This window comes from Salvelinus namaycush, chromosome 32 (assembly GCF_016432855.1).
Source record: "Salvelinus namaycush isolate Seneca chromosome 32, SaNama_1.0, whole genome shotgun sequence".
Taxonomy (NCBI): domain Eukaryota; kingdom Metazoa; phylum Chordata; class Actinopteri; order Salmoniformes; family Salmonidae; genus Salvelinus; species Salvelinus namaycush.
The window spans coordinates 10,611,070-10,632,825 of NC_052338.1; the positions used below are offsets into that span (position 1 = coordinate 10,611,070).

Consider the following 21,756-nt stretch of genomic DNA (forward strand, 5'->3'; position numbering starts at 1 on the left):
TCACCCCTGGTGAGACAAAACCGAGACTTGTCAGTGAAGAGCACTTTTTGCCAATCCTGTCCTGTCTATTGCGGACAGTCTGAGCACTGTTAGAGGGATTGTGCGTTCCTGGTGTAACTTGGGCAGTTGTTGCTGCCATCCTTTACCTGTCCTGCAGGTGTGATGTTTGGATGTACCGATCTGTGCAGCTGTTGTTACACGTGGTCTGCCACTGCGAGGACGATCAGCTGTCCGTCCTGTCTCCCTGTAGTGCGGTCTTAGGGGTCTCACAGTATGGACATAGCAATTTATTGCCCTGGCCACATCTGCAGTCCTCATGCCTCCTTGCAGCATGGCTAAGGCACATTCACGCAGATGAGCAGGGACCCTGGGCATCTTTCTTTTGGTGTTTTTCAGAGTCAGTAGAAAGGCCTCTTTAGTGTCCTAAGTTTTCATAACTGTGACCTTAATTTCCTACCTTCTGTAAGCTGTTAGTGTCTTAACGACTGTTCCACAGGTGTATGTTCATCAATTGTTTATGGTTCATTAAACAAGCATGGGAAACAGTGTTTAAACCCTTTACAATGAAGATCTGTGAAGTTATTTGGATTTTTACGAATTATCTTTGAAAGACAGGGTTCTTTTTTTGCTGAGTTTATATTGTGGGAAAATACAAATGTATCAATGCTTGTATCATGTTTTATTATAATACAGTATGTTTTGGTCACATTTTTTTACTGTATTGAATTGCATTGCAGTTTATTATTGTTACAATGGTCTTCATGCTGTTGAATAGACTGACGAATGTAATAAAATTCAGTATTTTTCATGTTTTCAATTTTTACACCACAGTTATTTTGTTTAGTTAAACTACCTTTAAAAATGGTTACTTACTTTAAAGACTGTAATAAATTATGTGCTATTTGTACATCTCAATATTTAGCAATGTTTTCAGAAGTTGTTTAATAATAACAAAATCTCTTTCATTTGAATGGTTTGCCCTTACCAAAAAGGCGTCCTCGTCGTTAAACAATTAGTGGTGCATTGTGGGATATAACAAACACATGCTGACTTCGGATCAGTGAAATGCATGCTCAGTTAATGCTTTTGCCTGTGCGTTTGCTCTACAAACTGGTCCTGAATCAGTTAACCAATTCATCCGGAAATGTATCTCGAGGTTCATTTCGAAGCAGACAGCTGTAACCAACCTCAGCTGAGCTGAACATTTGTCAACAATAGTTTAATTTGACCAAACGAATCGAAGCGTTACCTGGTTTAAGATACCTTTACCGAATATAATTCGGCCTTTGTGTATTTTTCAAGCTGCCATCATTTGCATTTTAGAACATTGTCAAAATGAATGTGACACTTGCTGTCAAGCAGTATATCTCCAAAATGATAGAAAACAGCGGACCAGGGATGAAGGTTCTGCTCATGGATAAAGAGACTGTAAGTAATTGTAGCTAGAATGTAGTAGTTCTAACGATGTAACGTTACAGTGGTTACAATGTATCAGGTTACTTTTGTTGACATCCATTGTCTATCAGAGACAGACACGTTGAAGGGACAGAACCTTGAATTATTCAACAATTCCTGAGAAATGTTAATAATATAGAAAGGAGAACCAAGGATGTTTGATAATGTCATACTGTCAGCAGCTACTCCCATTGGAAGTTGCATAGGAAAAACATCAGAAAAGTGGATACACAAATGTGGATAGGCCTGCATCATTTGGACTCAAGACCATATTCAGGACTGTAACCTTTCAGCTGTCACAACCAGTCATGGAAGGAAAATAATGAATCTCATTAATCTCTCAGCAAAATCTCTGGCTCAGGTAAAAAGGAATGTACTGCATCACATGCCTATTTGTTTGTGTTTTCTCATCAGACCAGCATCGTCAGTGTGGTCTACACTCAATCTGAGATCCTACAGAAGGAGGTCTACCTGTTCGAAAGAATCGACTCACAGAATCGAGACAACATGAAGCACCTCAAAGCCATCTGCTTCCTCAGGCCAACCAAGGTGCCCCAGTCACTGTATACACATTGTAGCCAGCCTTTGCTCTGCATTAAAGGTCCAATTCATCTGTTTTTATCTCCATATCAAATCATATCTGGGTAACAACTAAGTAACTTTCTATGATTGTTATCAATTAAAATGGTAAAAAATAAACAAATAGCTTCTTAGCAATTTCTCAAGCATGAATTTAGCTAGGACTGTCTCAAAGTGGTCTGAGTGGGGAGGGGAAAACTGAAAATGAACTGTTATTGGCAGAGAGGTTAGGAACTTTCTTATTGGTCTATTAACTAATTTACTGTGTGATGACGTCACCATGGAAGAGGCCAAAACTCCATCCCAGCAAAACCGACTCAGGCGGTCTTTTCAAACAGCTCTTACACTAAAAGGGATAATCTTTTTCACAATTTCACAGTATTATTCCAACCTCATAGTGTGGAAATATATATCTAACACAGGAAAAATCATGTTTTTGACTGCACTGGGCCTTTAAGACTTTAGCCTACACATTCTGTATCTACTGGATTGTGTCCATCCACAACTGTATGAATGCATATTTCAACTGCTTCATTGTACCTATACCGAATGTACATTGCATATTGCATTGCATCCATACACTATGCACTATTTGGAGGCAAAGGACTTTAGTCATGCTCAATTTTGGATTTGTATGACACCCCTGACTTTCTCTCTGCCCTCATTACAGGAGAATGTGGAAAATCTGATACAGGAGCTCCGGCGACCCAAGTACAGTGTCTACTTCATCTGTAAGGATTTCTGCACTGTTGTTCAAATCATATGGTTCAATGTTCTGATTCTTGTGAATGTTTTTAGATAGATCAAATACAGATAACAAGGACTAAGATCTTATGTCTCTGGATCATTTATATGGTTTAGAACTATAGACTCAAAATTGATTGCCCATGTATCAACCGTGAATTATGACAACTCAGTAATTTCATGTTGACGGTAATTGCCCATACAGAACAATTATATATTGACACGTGTTTTAACAACATGTACAGTGCCTTTGAAAAGTATTCAGACCCCTTGACCTTTTCCACATTTTGTTAAGTTACAGCCTTATTTTTCCCCCTCATCAATCTACAAACAATACACCATAATGACAAAGCAAATACAGGTTTTATACATTTTTGCAAATTTGTAAAAAAAAAAAAAAAAAAAAAATATTACATTTACATAAGTATTCAGACCCTTTACGCAGTACTTTGTTGAAGCTCCTTTGGCAGCAATTACAGCCTTGAATCTTCTTGGGTATGACGCTACAAGCTCGGCACACCTGTATTTGGGGGCTTTATCCCATCCTTCTCTGCAGATCCTCTCAATCTCTGTCAGGTTGGATGGGGATCGTTGCTGCAAAGCTATTTTCAGGTCTCTCCAGAGATGTTCGGTTGGGTTCAAGTCCGGTCTCTGGCTGGGTCACTCAAGGACATTCAGAGACTTGTCATGAAGCCACTCCTGCGTTGTCTTGGCTGTGTGCTTAGGGTTCTTGTCCTGTTGGAAGGTGAAACTTTGCCCCAGTCTGAGGTCCTGAGAGCTCTGGAGCAGGTTTTCTTTAAGGATCTCTCTGTACTTTGCTCAGTTCATTTTTGCCTTGATCCTGACTAGTCTCCCAATCCCTGCCGCTGAAAACCATCCCCACAGTATGATGCTGCCACCACCATGCTTGACCGTAGGGATGGTGCCAGGTTTCCTCCAGACGTGACGCTTGGCATTCAGGCCAAGGAGTTCAATCTTGGTTTCATTAGATCAGAGTATCTTGTTTCTCATGGTCTGAGAATCCTTTAGGTGCCTTTTGGCAAACTCCAAGCGGCTGTCATGTGCATTTTACTGAGGAGTGGCTTCCGTCTGGCCACTCTACCATAAAGGCCTGATTGGTGGAGTGCTGCAGAGATGGTTGTCCGTCTGGAAGGTTCTCCCATCTCCACAGAGGAGCTCTGTCAGAGTGACCATCGGGTTCTTGGTCACCTCCCTGACCAAGGCCCTTCTCCCCCGACTGCTCAGTTTGGCTGGGCGGCCAGCTCTGGGAAGAGTCTTGGTGGTTCCAAACTTCCATTTAGGAATGGGCCATTGTGTTCTTGGGGACCTTCAATGCTGCAGACATTTTTGGTACCCTTCCCCAGATCTGTGCCTCGATACAATCCTGTCTCGGGGCTCTACGGACAAGTCCTTCTACCTCAAGGATTGGTTTTTGGCCTGACATTCACTGTCAACTGTGGGACCTTATATAGACAGGTGTGTGTGCCTTTCCAAATCATGTCCAATCAATAGAATTTACCGAAGGTGGACTCCAATCAAGTTGTAGAAACATCTCAAGGATGATCAATGGAAACAGGATGCACCTGAGCTCAATTTCGAGTCTCATAGCAAAGGGTCTGAATACTTATGTAAATAAGGTATTTATGTTCTTTATTTTTAATACGTTTGCACACAAAAAAAAACAGTTTTTGCTTTGTCGTTATGGTGTATTTTGTTTAGATTGCTGAGGAGTTTTTAGTTTTATTTAATCCATTTTAGAAGAAGGCTGTAACGTAACAAAATGTGGAAAAAGTCAAGGGGTGTGAATACTTTCGGAAGGCATTGTTTGTAAATTACAGATATCTAAATATTTTAATATATGTACAAAAATATCTGTGTATATATTCCAAAATTGTCTGTTTTCTTATACATTATTTCTCCATACAATGCCTATAAAAAGGCATTGCACCTTTTGCTGCCTCTAAAAGGGGACAACATTTCTTTACCTTTATTTAACTAGACAAGTCAGTTAAGAACAAATTCTTATTTAGAATGACGGCCTAGGAACAGTGGGTTAATTGTCTTGTTCAGGGGCAGAACAACAGATTTTTACCTTGTCAGCTTGGGGATTAGATCTAGCAACCTTTCGGTTACTGGCCCAACACTCTAACCACTAGGCTATCTGCCGCCCCACAGATCTACACAACCTACTCCACATTTTGAAAGTGAAAGTTATATACATTTTTCCAAATGAATAAATAAATAACTTATGTATAATAATTGGATAAGTTTCCACCCCACTGAGTTAATACTTGGTGGAAGCACCTTTGGGAGACATTTCAGCTGTGAATAATTTTCATTAAAATTCTACCAACTTTGCACAACTAAGTTGAACATATATCTGTCGTTTTTATCAAAATGTCTCAGGCCCAGTCAATTTGGTTGGGGATCATTGATGGACAGCAATATTTAAACCTTGTCTCAGATTCTTTAAGCAGAATTAAGTCAGGACAGAGACTAGACCACTCAGGAACAGTCAACACTTCTTAGAAAGCCATTCTGGTCTTTGGCGTTAACATTTGTATAATTGTCCTGCAGAAAAATAAAACCCTATCCCAGGGTTAGGTTTTCAGAAGACTGAGGTGGGGTTTCCTCTAACTTTGTACCTGGGCTTTGTTCCTTTTATTACTTATTTTGATCCTTACAAACTCCCCAGTCCCTGCCGGTGAAAAGCATACCCATAACATGAAGCTGTCCATAAATGATCCCCAACCAAATTTACTGAGCCTGAGCAATTTTGACAAAAATAATGGAACATTTCAAATTGTGATTGACAGCTCGGGAAAATATATTTACATATATTCTACATTCAAGTGTTGTTTTTCGAAACACCTCATTTCTTTTTTACTATGTTTCATAAGTGGCAGGTAGGCTGTACCTCAAAAGCTGCAGAATTTAATTTCAACTACAACTCAATGATCCAACTATTGCATGCAAAACGGCATTTTGGGAACCTAATGCTAAGGTACCAGAGGTCAATAGAGATTCAACATCATCATTGAGGTAGAGAAGGTTGTGAGGTGTGAATGTGTATTTTTTCACATATATCTTACAAATATATGTACATATATTTTATTTATTTATATATTTGATCAATATATTTCCCCAATATATTGAAATATATTCAGATTTTATTGAAATATATTCCAATATATTTTTCTGTATGGGTGACATCCTCCTCATAATCCTTTCTAGACTTCAGCAACGTCATCAGTAAGAGTGAGATAAAAGCCCTGGCCGAGGCGGATGAACAGGAGGTGGTCGCAGAAGTGCAGGTAAGTTAACACTAAGGGCAGTACTTTAGGATAGGAACCATACGTTAGTTACCCAACTTTTCTTTTCTTTTTTACTTTTCTGGACTTTTATTTGTATTGTTTTTTTTGGTAGAATGATGGTCCATAGGTTTTTCCTACTTGTCCTAAATCTAAATGTTGTATCATTTCTACTTCTAGTTAGAACCCCTTTACACTACATGTAGTCTTGTAATAGTAGAAATGAGTATGTGATATCTTTTGACATTTTAAACTGGAAACGAATAACTCAAGTTCTCTCATATGACTGCAGGAGTTCTATGGAGACTTCATTGCTGTGAACCCACACCTTTTCTCCCTCAACCTCAGTGGTGTGGCAAGGGTAAGACATGCAAATAGGCCATAACGCTTTGGATATGTGACAATTTATAAAGTGACCCATTATTCATCTGCATTGATTTTAGATGAACGTTTTCTATTTGTCTCTGCGTATGTCATATTCCCTCTATTTCTGATCTATTTACAGAGTGCATTCATATCTCATACTGTGTGTGTGTGTGTGGTGTGTGTATTGCAGGGTCGTAGCTGGGAGCCAACTCTCCTGCCACGTACCACCCAGGGTCTGACCTCGGTGCTGCTGGCCCTGAAGAAATGTCCCATGATCCGCTACCAGCTGTCCTCAGACATGGCCAAGCGACTGGGAGAGAGCGTGAAGGTGACTAATATCACATGCACACCTATCACACGCGCATACACACACGCAATCTCACTACCCATCTCCTCCCCCAGCAAATCATCACCAAGGAGTATGAGCTGTTTGACTTCAGGAAGACAGAGGTGCCTCCTCTCCTGCTCATCTTGGACCGCAGCGATGACGCCATCACCCCACTACTCAACCAGGTCAGAACTAAGAGTCAGAGTGATGACTCCGTCACCCCACTACTCAAACAGATCAAAATTAAGAGTCAGGGTTGTATTCAGTATGCACAACAGAAGTAAATGCTCCAAAACTAAGTGAAACTAAGTGTTATCTGAATGTTTTGGGGAACTAATAGAAAATAATTTGTAAGATAATCTACTTAGATAATATGTTTGGTATACATGTTTTCTAGCCCGGGACCAGACTGAGCATTTTATCAGTCGGGAACCCAGGCTACATTATTACAAAAAGATAGGCAATGATCAGGTCATTATAGTCATACTACATACAGACAGTATATTCACATCATTCTGATGTGTACTGCAGCCTCTGATCACTTGGGGGCAGCAGAGTCTTGTACTTATATTTACCAAGCCTGCAAACTGCACTGTAAACTAGGTCATGTACTCAAGGCCCTTAGTGTCACAGCTAATGCACCAATCTTTAGCTCACATTAGACAAGCTAATCAATTGGTGAAAACTACATATACTCTTCATCGCTGAAGGAATTTAGAGATGACATTAACTTTATTTCATTGTAGGTTTCATTGTTTGTTTCCCTGCTCCATCTAGTGGACGTACCAGGCCATGGTGCACGAGCTGCTTGGCCTCAACAACAACCGCATTGACCTGTCCAGAGTCCCAGGGATCAGCAAGGACCTGAAGGAGGTGGTGCTGTCTGCAGAGAACGATGAGTTCTATGCCAATGTGAGTCTCTAGGCCTGGTTCCAATTCTGCACAAATGTGCCATTTGGCTTTGAAATGGTCCCATTGGGCCAGCTGGCCGGTAGCCCAGAGCAGGGTTATACAAATGTTATTTTCTTAATGTTGGACATAAATGATTGTAAAAACACCAGTATTATAGCACCAAGTGATTTACATTTTTTTAATCTGTTCCAAACTATTCCCATGCATAATAGATAGACATTTGTATATGATCACATATAAGCAAGGTTTGAAATGATTATGTTTCCGTCAAATGTTATATCTATTTGGGCTTCTTGCTGGTCAATTTGCAGTCTACAATTTTTTTGTAATTATGTTCCGGCCCCCTGACCATCCGCTCAAGAAATAATCGGCCTGTGGCTTAATCTAGCTGATGATCCCTGGCCTAAAGGTTAGGAACGCTGGCCAGCAGCCCTCTTTAAGAAGACTCTGAAGGAAAAAATGCCGGAATGTGTAGCAGCCGGTCAATGGGGAAGGTTAAAGAATTCCGACAGGGCCAGATGTTGGCTGACAACTTCCAATTCACTCTCACATTCTCTTATTCAGAATCTGTACTTGAACTTTGGAGAGATTGGCACAAACATCAAGAACCTGATGGAAGACTTTCAGAAGAAGAAGCCCAAGGAGCAACAGAAGCTGGAGTCCATCTCTGATATGAAGGTGAGACCTGGGAACTGTAGTCCCACAAGAACTCAATTTCCCAGCATGTCCTGTAGTAGTTGCTCATTTAGAACCACTAATACGTCTCAGTCTCATTGGTTAATAACCACTCGGAATTAGATAAATTATTTCTTAATTCCAATAATGATACAAACTATAAATAATTGCTGCAAGTTTAAGAAATCTTTCTGTTTTCTTTCTTCTTTCTAATCATTCCCTCTGTTTTTCTCTGCAGGCGTTTGTAGACAACTACCCCCAGTTCAAAAAGATGTCGGGCACAGTGTCGAAGCACGTGACTGTGGTGGGCGAGCTGTCCCGCCTGGTGAGCGAGAGGCACCTGATGGAGGTGTCAGAGCTGGAGCAGGAGCTGGCCTGCCAGAATGACCACTCAAGCGCATCACAGGTAAGACTCTGCTCTGAAGTTAAAGGGATACTTTGGGATTTTGGCAATGAGGTCCTTCATTTACTTCCCCAGAGTTATTTCTCTGTGTCCAGTGTGAAGGAAGTTAGTTATGTTTGATAACCAATGCTAACTAGAAGCATGCTAGCAGATACCCATAGACTTCCAGTCATTGCGCTAACGCTAGTTAGCATTGGCTCGAGAAACTACCTCTAACTTCCTTCATAATGGACACAGAGACAAAAATGGTATCCACAAGTTCATCTGACTCTGGGGAAGTGGATAAAGGGCCTCATTGACAAATTAGAAATGTATTAGAAATAAAACACTGATATGACATTTCCATATCTATTCAGACCCTTTACTCGGTACTTTGAAGCACCTTTGGCAGTGATTACAGTCTTCTTGGGTATGATGCTACAAGCTTTGCACACCTGTATTTGGGGAGTTTCTCCCATTCTTCTCTGCAGATCCTCCCAAGCGATGTCAGGTTGGATAGGGGAGCGTTGCTGCACAGCTATTTTCAGGTCTCCAGAGATATTTGATCGGGTTCAAGTCCGGGCTCTGGCTGGGCCACTCAAGGACATTCAGAGACTTGTCCCAAAGCCACTCCTGCGTTGTCTTGGCTGTTGTCCTTTTGTAAGGTGAACCTTTGCCCCAACCTGTGCCTGGTTTCCTCCAGACGTGATGCTTGGCATTCCGGCCAAAGAGTTAAATCTTGGTTTCATTAGACCAGAGAATCTTGTTTCTCATGGTCTGAGAGTCTTTAGGTGCCTTTTGGCAAACTCCAAGCGGGCTGTCATGTGAGCTCTGTCAGAGTGACCATCGGGTTCCTGATCACCTCCCTGACCAAGGCCCTTCTTCTCCGATTGTTCAGTTTGGCTGGGCGGCCAGCTCAATGAAGAGTCTTTGTGGTTCCAAACTTCTTCCATTTAAGAATGATGGAGGCCACTGTGTTCTTGGGGACCTTCAATGCTGCAGAAATGTTTTGGTACCCTTCCCCAGATCTGTGCCTCGACACAATCCTGTCTCGGAGCTCTACGGACAATTCCTTCGACCTCATGGCTTGGTTTTTGCTCTGACATGCACTGTCAACTGCGGGACCTTATATAGACAGGTGTGTACCTTTCCAAATCATGTCCAATCAATTGAATGTACAACAGGTGGACTCTGATCAAGTTGTAGAAACATCTCAAGGATGATCAATGGAAACAAGATGCACCAGAGCTCAATTTCGAGTCTCTTAGCAAAGTCTGAATACCTATGTAAATAAGGTATTTCTGTTTTTCATGTTTAATACGTTTGCTAACATTTTAAAAATCTGTTTTTGCGTTGTCATTATGGTGTATTGTGTGTAGATTGATGAGGAAAAACAATAATTTAATCAATTTTAGAAGAAGGCTGTAACGTAACAAAATATGGAAAAAGTCAAGGGGTTTGAATACTGTTTCAACCCCCTGTGTTTTATTTGTCAATTTACCGGTAGGAAACGTTTCTATTATTACCAATGTCATTTCCTGAATTGGCTGTTGAAATGAATCAACACTACAACCCTGCTCTACACTGACGTGGTGCCAGAGACTGACTAGAATCACACTACTAGATACTCTATGTAGATGGAACACAAGTCAAATATGAACCAGGCAGAGGCTAGACACTGACCAGATGCAGGCCTGAAATAGACATTGACATGTGGTAGACAGGTAGACAAAGAGCAGGCACCAGACCGAACTGCCCAATATGTAAGGGTCCTATCACTGTCAACAATGAACATGTGACATCACATGTTTATTTCTGGAGGGGGCTTACAGCTCCATGCTTTATTATACCATAACACACACAGTTCACATAAAAGTATTAAAAAATACACAATTTTCCCTGTTTGTTGAAGAATACAGCCTACTGCTGTATTGTATATTGACTTGGCCACTTGTAATAATAATAATGACTTTCAGAATACAATAAAACACTGCACATAGAAATCATAGTGAAGTATCATAGAAAAATAAAGAATTTAAGTCTGTATTAAAGGCTATGTAAAATATCCTCCCTGTTTTTCTGCAGAACGTGCGTCGGCTGCTGCAGAACCCGCGGGTGAGCGAGATGGACGCGGTGCGCCTGGTGATGCTGTACGCACTGCGCTACGAGAGACACAGCAGCAGCATCCTGCCGGGCCTCATGGAGGAGCTCAACAGGAAGGGCGTGTCAGAGAAGCATTGCAGGGTAAGGGAACATTCTATACTGTGCCACTACCTGGCCTTTGGCAATATGAGGACTCTATACTACCTGGCCTTTGGCAATATGAGGACTCTATATTACCTGGCCTTTGGCAATATGAGGACTGTATACTACCTGGCCTTTGGCAATATGAGGACAGTATACTACCTGGCCCTTGGCAATATGAGGACTGTATACTCCCTGGCCCTTGGCAATATGAGGACTGTATACTACCTGACCCTTGGCAATATGAGGACTGTATATTGTTGTTGTATCTGTCTTATATTATGTGGAGGATGTTATTATTTTGGGATTTGTCAATGCCTCTGTGAGGATAAATAAATATTTGTTCAACTCAACAAAGTACAATACAGTATGTTTGATGTATCTGTCTCACCAATCTAGGTGAAAACCAGGTTAGAAGAATCAACGTATGCCTGTTTATCCTGTTTAATCTTTTACCTCAGATGGTAACGTCCATGGTGGAGTATGGAGGGAAGAGGGTGAGAGGAAGTGACCTCGTCAACCCCCAAGATGCTGTCGCCATCACCAAACAGTTCTTCAAGGGGCTGAAGGTACACCATTCTCTCCACAATTTAGACAGATACTAGCTGGAGTTGTGTGTCCATGTAGCCATTCTCGGCCAGTTTCTAATAAAACACCTTTGTTTTGTGTGTGTGCATGTCTCCAGGGAGTTGAGAATGTGTACACGCAGCATGCACCGTTATTGCAGGAGACCTTGGACCAGCTGATCAAGGGGCGGCTGAAGGACAGTCAGTTCCCCTACTTAGGACCCAGCTCCCTTAGAGACAGGTAGACTGACACACACACACTTAGACACAACCTCAGACCCTACACCTGTATAGCCAAACACACACACTGTTACTGATACGTAAAAACACATATTCTGTGTGTATGAGCACGTATAGGCTTACGGTTCATCACCATTATTGGATTACCCCAACCAGATGATAGCCTATCAGGGGTAACCACGTATTTCCTCTTCAGGCCACAGGATATCATAGTCTTCGTCATCGGAGGGGCCACTTATGAGGAGGCACTGGCGATCTATAACCTGAACCGCACCGTGCCTGGAGTTCGGATCGTACTGGGCGGCACCACCATCCACAACACCAAGAGGTCAGAATCATCAACCACACCTCGTGACCTTTTCGCCTCAGTCAAATTACATCCAGACATAGCCATTAGACATCCATTATTTGATACCAGGTCAACACATATGATCAAAATGGCTTAACCCCTTAGAGTCAATGTTCCCGCCCTGCGGAAATCTAATTAGCATAATAAAAACATCCCTGTTAAAATCCTTCTTTGTAAGATAGAGATATCTGTATTTTGCATGGGATGCGTCGCAATCCACTGCATCCGCCAATGGTGGCCGAGCTACAGCGGTGTTTGTCAGACCATGAGACATCCCGAAAATCGGTCTTCTCATGAATACTTCTGTAGCGTCCGAACGGTTTGGTTGAACTAATATGACCACTCTATGGACAGATGAGACTCTCCCGAATATGATGGTGTTCTCCGTTTTGCTCTACGACCCCACAAGCGTCACGGGACTCGTCTGAAGTCGGTACCGCCAATCTGCTAACGTCTGTCTGTAGCATCCGAACAGTTTGGGCTACACACAAATATGACCCCTCTATGGAACGGTGAGACTCTCATCAACATGTCTATTTCATTTTGCTTTGTTCTTGGACGTCCACAAGACTAATCTGAAGGTAGCCCGGTACCAGATAAATATTAATGGAAGTATAAACTGAGTGTACAGAACATATTGAGTTGCACCCCCCCTTTGCCCTCAGAACAGCCTCAATTTGTCGGAGCATGGACTCTACCAGGTGTCAAGTGTTCCGCTGGGATGCTGGCCCATGTTGACTCCAGTGCTTCCTACAGTGTCAAGTTTGCTGGATGTCTTTTGGGTGGTGGACCGTTCTTGATACACACGGGAATCTGTTCAGCGTGAAAAACCCAGCAGCGTTGCAGTTCTTGACACAAACCGGTGCGCCTGGCACCTACTGCCATACCCTGTTCAAAGGCACTTCAATATTTTGTCTTGCCTATTGTCATGAAGTTGGCCTTGGGGTAGGTTTATGACAGTCATAAATACCTCTTTCCCCCCTTTTCCCTCTCCCTACTATAACTGATGTGACATAAGAAAACCCCTTGGTTAACTTAGAGATTCTGGGAACATCAGAAGTGGGGGGAAATTAACTATATTCTGGTAATCTGACCAACTGAACATATGCGGTGGTACTTAAGGTATATTATGTCAGTTCGGTTGCCCTCTGACACATTCTCATCAATGATAGAATGACATAAACTCTACTGTGGAAAGTCTAAACGTCAGAGGTATCGGATTCACATGGAATTGTTGTTTAATTCAAATGTTTGAATATGAAATTATTTGTGAAGAGATTAAATGTAATTTTAGCTTCCAAATGAGAGATTTGGATTTTCATAAATTTGGGCTTCTGCTCAACTAGGGGCCCGCCCCTGTGAAGAGACATGGGTTATAAACTTTTCAGACACACCCCTCTCCCTCCACTATAAAAGCCATTGACAAAAATATAACTTCCTGTTCCGGGGACACTAGGATGACGATCCGATGTCAGAATGGTTCAGATAATAACTACAGAACTAAGCCAACATCAGCATGGACTTTGGTTGTAAATGGTATGAACTTTGAACTCGTATTCACTACAGAAGTGATACCTCCTAGCCGTTGAGTTAGCAACAGCTGCTACAAACGCAGGTTAGGAAGGACAGTCAGAGTATCCCGTCTACTACACATCGACGTTACTCCAACGTATCCAGTGACCACCAGAGACATTCTTCAAAGGACAGAGGACTCGGTTTGGCAAGACGGTCTTCCATCTACCACCAACCTACTGAAGCGCAGCTCAGAGTAAATATTTATTGCATTTTCCTTTTCAAATGGGCGGTAATTTAGAATGCATAAGATACTGTATTTACGATAGCACAGCTTCGGCCCTGTTCCAGTCTCCCGCTCTTTCACTAAAACCACGCCCCTTTTCTTTGTGTAACAAGCTGTCATATCTATTCTGCCCGCTAGGGACGTTTTTCTTTATGACGGCACTTTGTAATCAAGTTATGATTTAATTGTATATGTGTGATTCTGTGTGATTAGTTAGGTATTTAGTAAATAAATAATTAAACCCAATTTTGTATTGCTGATTCAACTTGTTAGCCAGGATTCTTGCAGATAACCAAGGATTTACCACTTTCAGATGAGACTGAATAAAATGACGATTAATGTGACTGCTATGGATGTAAAATATTACTAAATCTTTAAGAGTTTATTCGGAAGATAACAGCTCTATAAATATTATTTCGTGGTGTCCCTCTCTAGTTAATTACGTTTACATGATTAGTTCAATCAGGTAATATTAATTACGGAGAAATTATTTTATAGAATAGCATGTCATAGCAATTAATCTGGCATAGCCAAAGACACGACACTATTCACCCTCTGAATGGCACACATACACAATCCATTTCTCAATTGTCTCAGGGCTTCAAAATACTTATTTTAACCTGTTTCCTCCCCTTCATCTACACTGATTGAAGTGGATTTAATAAGTGACATCAATAAGGGATCATAGCTTTCACCTGGCTTCACCTGGTCAGTCTGTCATGGACGATCCCTTATTGATGTCACTTAAATCCACTTCAATCAGTGTAGATGAAGGGGAGGAACAGGTTAAATAAGTATGTGCATAATGTTTTGTACACTCAGTGTATATGGAAGTAGTTTAGTGCCAATTTCTTTGTTAAATATGGGTGTTAAACAAGTCAAAATATATTTTAGATTCTTCAAAGTAGCCACCCTTTGCTTTGATGACAGCTTTGCACACTCTTGGGATTCTCTCAACCAGCTTCATGAGGAATTCTTTTCCAACAGTCTTGAAGGAGTTCCCACATATACTGAGCACTTGTTGGCGGCTTTTCCTTCACTCTGTAGTCCAACTCATCCCAAACCATCTCAATTGGGTTGAGGTCGGGTGATTGTGGAGGCCAGGTCATCTGATGCAGCGTTCCATCACTCTCCTTCTTGGTCAAATGGCCCTTACACAGCCTGGAGGTGTGTTGGGCCATTGTCATGTTGAAAAACAAATGATAGTCTCGAATTTGGACTCATCAGACCAACGGACATATTTCAACCAGTCTAATGTCCATTGCTTGTGTTTCTTGGCCCAAGCAAGTCTCTTCTTCTTATTGGTGTCCTTTAGTAGTGGTTTCTTTGCAGCAATTCGACCATGAAGGCTTGATTCACACAGTCTCTTCTGAACAGTTGATGTTGAGATATATCTGTTACTTGTGCTGAAATTTCTGAAGCTGGTAACTCGAACTTATCCTCTGCAGCAGAGGTAACTCTGGGTCTTCCTTTTCTGTGGCGGTCCTCATGAGAGCCAGTTTCATCATTGCGCTTGATGGTTTTTGCGACCACTTGAAGAAACTTTCAAAGTTCTTGAAATTTCCGGATAGACAGACCTTCATGCCTTAAAGTAGTGATGGACTGTTGTTTCTCTTTGCTTATTTGAGCTGTTCTTGCCATAATATGGACTTGGTCTTTTACCAAATAGGGCTATCATCTGTATACCAGCTCTACCTTGTCACAACACAACTGATTGGCTCAAACGCATTAAGAAGGAAAGAAATTCCACAAATGAACTTTTAACAAGGCACACCTGTTAATTGAAATGCATTCCAGGTGACTACTTCCATGAAGCTGGTTGAGAGAATACCAAGAGTGTGCAAAGCTGTCAAGGCAAAGGGTGGCTACTTTGAAGAATCTCAGTTAACACTTTTTTGGTTTTGAGTTTTGATGTCTTCACTACTATTCTACAATGTAGAAAATAGTAAAAAATAAAGAAAAACCCTTGAATGAGTAGGTTTGTCCAAACTTTTGACTGGTACTGTACATGTAACCTACTTGGACACCAGGTCCCCACATTTCCCACTCTCCCACGCCGAATAGCTTGAAGCCACAGTGTTTTTCTCGCAGGCTCTATTTCCCTACGTGGGAGCATTGCGAACCGTAGGTCGGGATTTTCCGACTTGGTTACATGTACATTGAACAACACAGCATCTTTTTCTTTTACAAATTTTGTTATTTCTGTATAACAAAAAATCGACAAGAAGTTGGAAAATAATGTTTGCTTTCCCCAATTTGTGATTGAGGGGAATTCCTTCTTATGACGTGAATATCGACTCGGAGTCAGTGTTCTGGGAGTAAGTGTTCTGTTCTGTACGTACAGTGTAGGCCACATTTGAATGTAATTTTCTGTAATGACTTCACTAATGTTAAAGTTTCGGCATTTCGGTTTTTGTTAAATTACATGAAATAACTTCACCAATGTTAAAGGGGAATTTTACTCGATAAAATGTATTTTTTTGAGTAAAATGTCCCTTTCTGTAACTTTTCTACTCATGGGGGCGGCAGGTAGCCTAGTGGTTAGAACGTTGGACTAGTAACCGAAAGGTTGCAATATTAAATCCCCGAGCTGACAAGGTAAAAATCTGTCTTTCTGCCCCTGAACAAGGCTAATAACCCACTGTTCCTAGGCCGTCATTGAAACTAAGAATTTGTTCTTAACTGACTTGTCTAGTTAAATAAAGGTAAAATAAAAATGGGGCTAAACTTTTTAGATGACGACTAAGGATATTAGTTGTGTTCTGTATGGTTTACTATGTCCATGATATCCCTTGGTTGCAATGGAGTCGCCTGAAGAGTAATTCAGCTTGTAGTCCTCTTTTGAACCTTAGTTGTTCTTTGTGTTGTGCGAAGATGTGGAATCAAGGCCCTTTCTCTGAAAAGCAGTTATTTCTCTCTCTCTCTCTCTCTCTGTCTCTGTGTTGGCTGAATAGAACATTGTGTGATTACGTAACACGATGGTGCTCAGGAGATGCGTCCGTGCTCTTTTTGTGATGCCCCTTCTGACACTCCTGTGTGGGATCAGCCCTCTTCTCTTTCATCACGGGGTCTGGACACACACACAAATGTCAAACCATACATTTTTCTCCCGGTTATATGACAACTTAGTGGTCCTCGTCAACTGTTGATGAAATTCCAACCCGAGCAGGCTGAGATTGACCAGGTTTTACCTGAGAAGTGATTTAGCCAAGAGAGACCAACGCTTCCTGTTTGCAGTGCTATTACATCACCCGGGTTGCTAAGCAGCACCTACTGTATGTGCTGAGTGATGATGCTCCTTGGCCACGTCTTTCACATTTTTATCGCGGAGCGCTTGCTGATGCCCCTCAGGTGAAGTGTCTCCCACACCGGGTTATGTAACACCGTCTTAAACTTTCCACGTCTGGGAGTTCAACTTTCAACTGTCTTTCTCTGGTCCCGAGGCGTTTCGTGTTGTACTGCAGCAGTCACTGTTGTGCTGTTAAAGGTACTGGGTGCACCTGTGTTGTGAGGTTTCTTTTTTAGCGTGCCGTTGCTGTCCCATCCTAGTGAAATGCTGATTCTCGCTATATATGAGTTGTTTACATTTTAGTGTCGTGACGTTGTCTCTGTTTTGCCTGTCACAAGCAGGCTTGTTTATATAAGCTGATGTTGACATAGTGTCACATGTTCATTATTCACTTCTATGCTGCTAGCTGTATTTTCATTCAGTTTTAGAGATAAAAAAAATTCTGCCAGTTTTATAGTTTAGCTCTTAGGGCAGATTCTAGGTATCCAAGATAGATGCCATCTAGATACCGTCTCCTGCCGATGTGACATTGAGTAAGGCACTTAACCCATAGGTTGCAGAGTGGGTCAAGGCAAGTTGTTGCCCTCCTGCCTTGTTGGCCCTGGCTTCCAACTCTTCTGGGTGTTTGTGTGTGTGTTGCTTGGGAGGTTTGGTTCAAGTGAAAAAAGTCCATGATCTGAAAATAACAATGCACATTCATTTTTCTTTTATTCATTTTTTATATAACTAGGCAAGTCGGTTAAGAACAAATTGTTATGTTTAATGACGGCCAAACCCGGACGACGCTTGGCCAATTTGTGCACCGCCCTATGGGACTCCCAATCACGGCCGGTTGTGATACAGCCTGGATTCGAACCAGGGTGTCTGTAGTGACACCTCAAGCACTGAGATACAGTACCTTTGACCGCTGCGCCACAAGTAGTCTTCTTCTGACATCTACTTACACGTTATTTAATAACCCTTTAATGTTGGCTGTGACGGCACGTCCCATGCTTTTGTAGCTCATAGCCGCAGTTTGTGGTACATTTGAACCATGATCTACCCCTTCACCCAGAGGCACTGTAAGCCAATATGAATAGGGCTCTTAAATGCGTCTTTTAAGCTTCTTCCCCCCTTTTGTACTGCATGAGTCACTCGATGCTCATAGGTACTCATGAGCTGTTTCATGATAATGCTCCCTGCAACCAGCCACACAAAGACACAATAAACACATTTGGGGGATTTGTCCAGGCCACCCTGTACTGCTGTGCTGCCCCACTGGGCCAAAAGGCTGGAGATATATGCCTACCAATAATGGACCAGTACCATCGTCACTGCAGAGGTCAGTATCTCCCTTTTGAAACCAGGACTGGTATTGAATTATAAAATGGCTGATTGAATGATACCACGTTGCTCTCTTGTGCCGTTTGAACTTTAACCTCAGGATAAAAATAAAAAAATGTGTAGATGGGTGGATAGTAGGTTATCTGACCTAGGTCCTAGACCTAGACCATGTGTTTAGTCACTCACTGACATAGGCTAGTCGCCCAGAGCAGGCTGCGTGAATGGAAACCCACTGAGAACAGATGAACATCGGCAAATGTTGGTGGTAAATGTTGGTGGCAAATGTTCACGCTGGTATCCCTGATATATCACTGCAATACTTTGAAATTACTGCTCTATCAAAAGTCAAAATGACTATCTTTCATTGGCAGAGGACTGTAAGAGACAAGACGGCTGCTCTTTAGAACCTTGCCTTTCAGAGTGAGAAGAAGCCTAAATGTCTCTCGTGTCGTTTGCAATCACACCTTGAAATGTCTTGGCTTGATCAGCTAACAGAAATAGGTATTTTGACATTTCTCTAGTAGGTCTCTTTTTTGTTGTTGCCATGTCTCAGCCATATCCTTGCTTTACAGACCGGAACCCTAGTGACACACACTGTGTGTCTGTCAGTGTCACAGGGCTGGGACTGAGGTAATCGTGTCTGTCATATTGGCTTCTGTTTTTAGATTAACATTTATTTTGAGAGTCACAGAGATGTTGATGTACTGCTCATGCGTCTCTCAACTCGTGAGGAAGCAATGGAATGATATGTTCCTTTTCTGCCCTCTCGCACAGCTTCCTGGAGGAGGTGACATTGACGGCGGGTGCAGGCCAGGCCGAGAGGCTGCAGAGGGCGGGTGGTCAACCAAACAGACGCTGAATGTTTGCCCCCCCCCCCCCACACTCTCACGATATCTTGTGTCCGTTCCTTATCGGTATCACTAGCCCATGCTTTAATTCATGAAGGCATCCCACTAAAAACATTCCGGTGTGCTCAGCTGTCACCACCACACTGCTGGACTCTTTATCAACCCCTTAAAAACTTGTAACTGGGACAATTAACTCCAACCAAATGATCATGTAACCCAATTAGACAGCCAGGTTACCTAACCCTGGGTACTAAAGCGATCTGTTCCCCACGTAACTAGGTTACCCAGTGGCTGACTTGTGACTGAACGGAACACTCGCAATGTTAGTGTCTAACATTTGAACCTATTGCAATGTCACATTTCCTCTTAAATTGAAGTTGAAAACTTCAGTCTTATATTAGACCCTTATTTAATTACTGAAAACAGAAGTGACACGACTTTTGAGTTTTGTTTATCTTAAAAGTGAATAAATGGGCAAAAAAATGTCAAACATTTCTCTCGAAGATTACAATATGTACAGTGTATGTTTTTCTTCCTTGCCTATGTACATTTCCACATGCTATGTACATGTTGTCCAAACATACTGATTTTGAAATGACTGTGTGAATATTTTAAAGAAAATACCAATAAAGAGTGAAATGTTGTGTGTCCCTCATTTATCTTTTGGGATTGTACAAATTTCCTGTTATGGTGTAATCGATTTTCCTTCCCATCACCCATTTCTTGTGGCATTTGATGGAAGTAGCCCTAACTGTTTTGATTTCATTCATATCTAGTGTTATTGTGCACAACATTCCCCCTTCGATCAATAATGATCACATAATCCTGTTCCCTCATCCAATTCCATTATGCTAAGCCATACTCTCTCTGAATATCTTTTGAGAAATGCCCCTCTGTTGTACTTTTTGTTTTTATACTATTTCCTGCACCGTGTTTCTGCTATGACATGAAAGTACAGATTGTAAACTGTATCTACTGTTGGCTGTGTTTGGTCTTTGATTGTGGGTTAGTATGATTGCTCTGGTTCAACTCAGTGATTTCATGTTTAGGTAAGGAATTGAATGCTGCCCCCCCCCTCCACAACAAACAACCCAAACATGTTTGGCAGCCAATGTTTGGCAGTTGTTTCTTTGCCAAGTGCCTACCTCCACTGCCAGCCGCATGGGCCACAGATATTCAGCCTGCCTCACTATAAAACCTCTCCAAACCCCCCCCCATCCCCAAATCAGATCCTCTAATCCTCCACAACAACAACCAGCATTGCTTGGGTTATGTTCATAAGTAATACAGCAGAAAGCGTTTACAACGGGAAATGGAAATGTGCATTTCTTATTGTACTCTCCCTGTTTGAATCCATTTGATTTATTTTAATACCAAATAAACCAGAGCCTGTTCACCATAACACAGTAGCAACTGCACAGTCCGGGTGCATCCCCTGGAGATTCTGGCTGAGTGTTCTGAGAGATCTGGGGATCAGGAAAAGGCTCAGAGTTTGTTCTCTGAGCAGCTTAATTCAGAATACTTACACAACACTGCTTTTTCTTATTTGAGGTCAAAAAAATGCGGTGTTCAGTTTGTTTATTTAGAGGCTAAATAGATGGGAATATGACTACTAGGAAAGTCGCCCCAGGATGTCTCTAATTTGCCAACAACTTCCATCTGAACCCAAGAGACATGAGTCATACGACAGGATAATTTGCCCAATTTGTGTTTGTAATGACTAAGGTAAATGTGATGGAGTCAGTCTGACTGAGCAGTCATATGTACAGCATTTGTCTCTTCTCATTTGTATATCTGTATATTGAGGAGGGGAGAGGGAACAGGCACAGCTGAAAATAGTCAAGAAATAGACAACTACAGTCGTGGCCAAAAGTTTTGAGAATGACACAATTAATTTTCACAAAGTTTGCTGCTTCAGTGTCTAGATATTTTTGTCAGATGTTACTATGGAATACTGAAGTATAATTACAAGCATTTCATAAGTGTCAAAGGCTTTTATTGACAATTACATGAAGTTGATGCAAAGAGTCAATATTTGCAGTGTTGATCCTTCAACAATTGAACCGCTCTCCTTGAAGTTCTTGATGATCTGATAAATGGTTGATTTAGGTGCAATCTTACAGGCAGCAATATCCTTGCCTGTGAAGCCCTTTTTTGTGCAAAGCAATGATGACGGCACGTGTTTCCTTGTAGGTAACCATTATTGGCATAGGAAGAACAATGATTCCAAGCACCACCCTCCTTTTGAAGCTTTCAGTCTGTTATGCGAACTCAATCAGCATGACAGAGTGATCTCCAGCCTTGTCCTCGTCAACACTCACACCTGTGTTAACGAGAGAATCACTGA

At 41.7% G+C, this 21,756-nt stretch overlaps 1 protein-coding gene across 2 annotated transcripts; it reads left to right on the plus strand.

Moving 5' to 3' along the window:
- The first annotated feature begins 1,158 nt into the window (after window positions 1-1,158).
- On the plus strand, window positions 1,159-20,064 carry LOC120027307 (vacuolar protein sorting-associated protein 45). Of its 2 annotated transcripts, none has more exons than XM_038972228.1 (15): window positions 1,159-1,428; window positions 1,870-2,004; window positions 2,705-2,765; window positions 6,013-6,092; window positions 6,382-6,450; window positions 6,646-6,783; window positions 6,858-6,968; window positions 7,561-7,695; window positions 8,260-8,373; window positions 8,609-8,776; window positions 10,838-10,996; window positions 11,458-11,565; window positions 11,682-11,803; window positions 11,999-12,130; window positions 19,336-20,064. In XM_038972228.1, the coding sequence occupies exons 1-15, from the start codon at window positions 1,336-1,338 to the stop codon at window positions 19,418-19,420; spliced, it is 1,710 nt and encodes a 569-aa protein (XP_038828156.1). In that variant the 5' UTR covers window positions 1,159-1,335; the 3' UTR covers window positions 19,421-20,064. The 2 variants fall into 2 exon arrangements, with proteins under 2 accessions (XP_038828156.1, XP_038828157.1); XM_038972229.1 differs by lacking the exon at window positions 19,336-20,064 and adding an exon at window positions 12,506-12,540.
- Window positions 20,065-21,756: the final 1,692 nt, after the last annotated feature.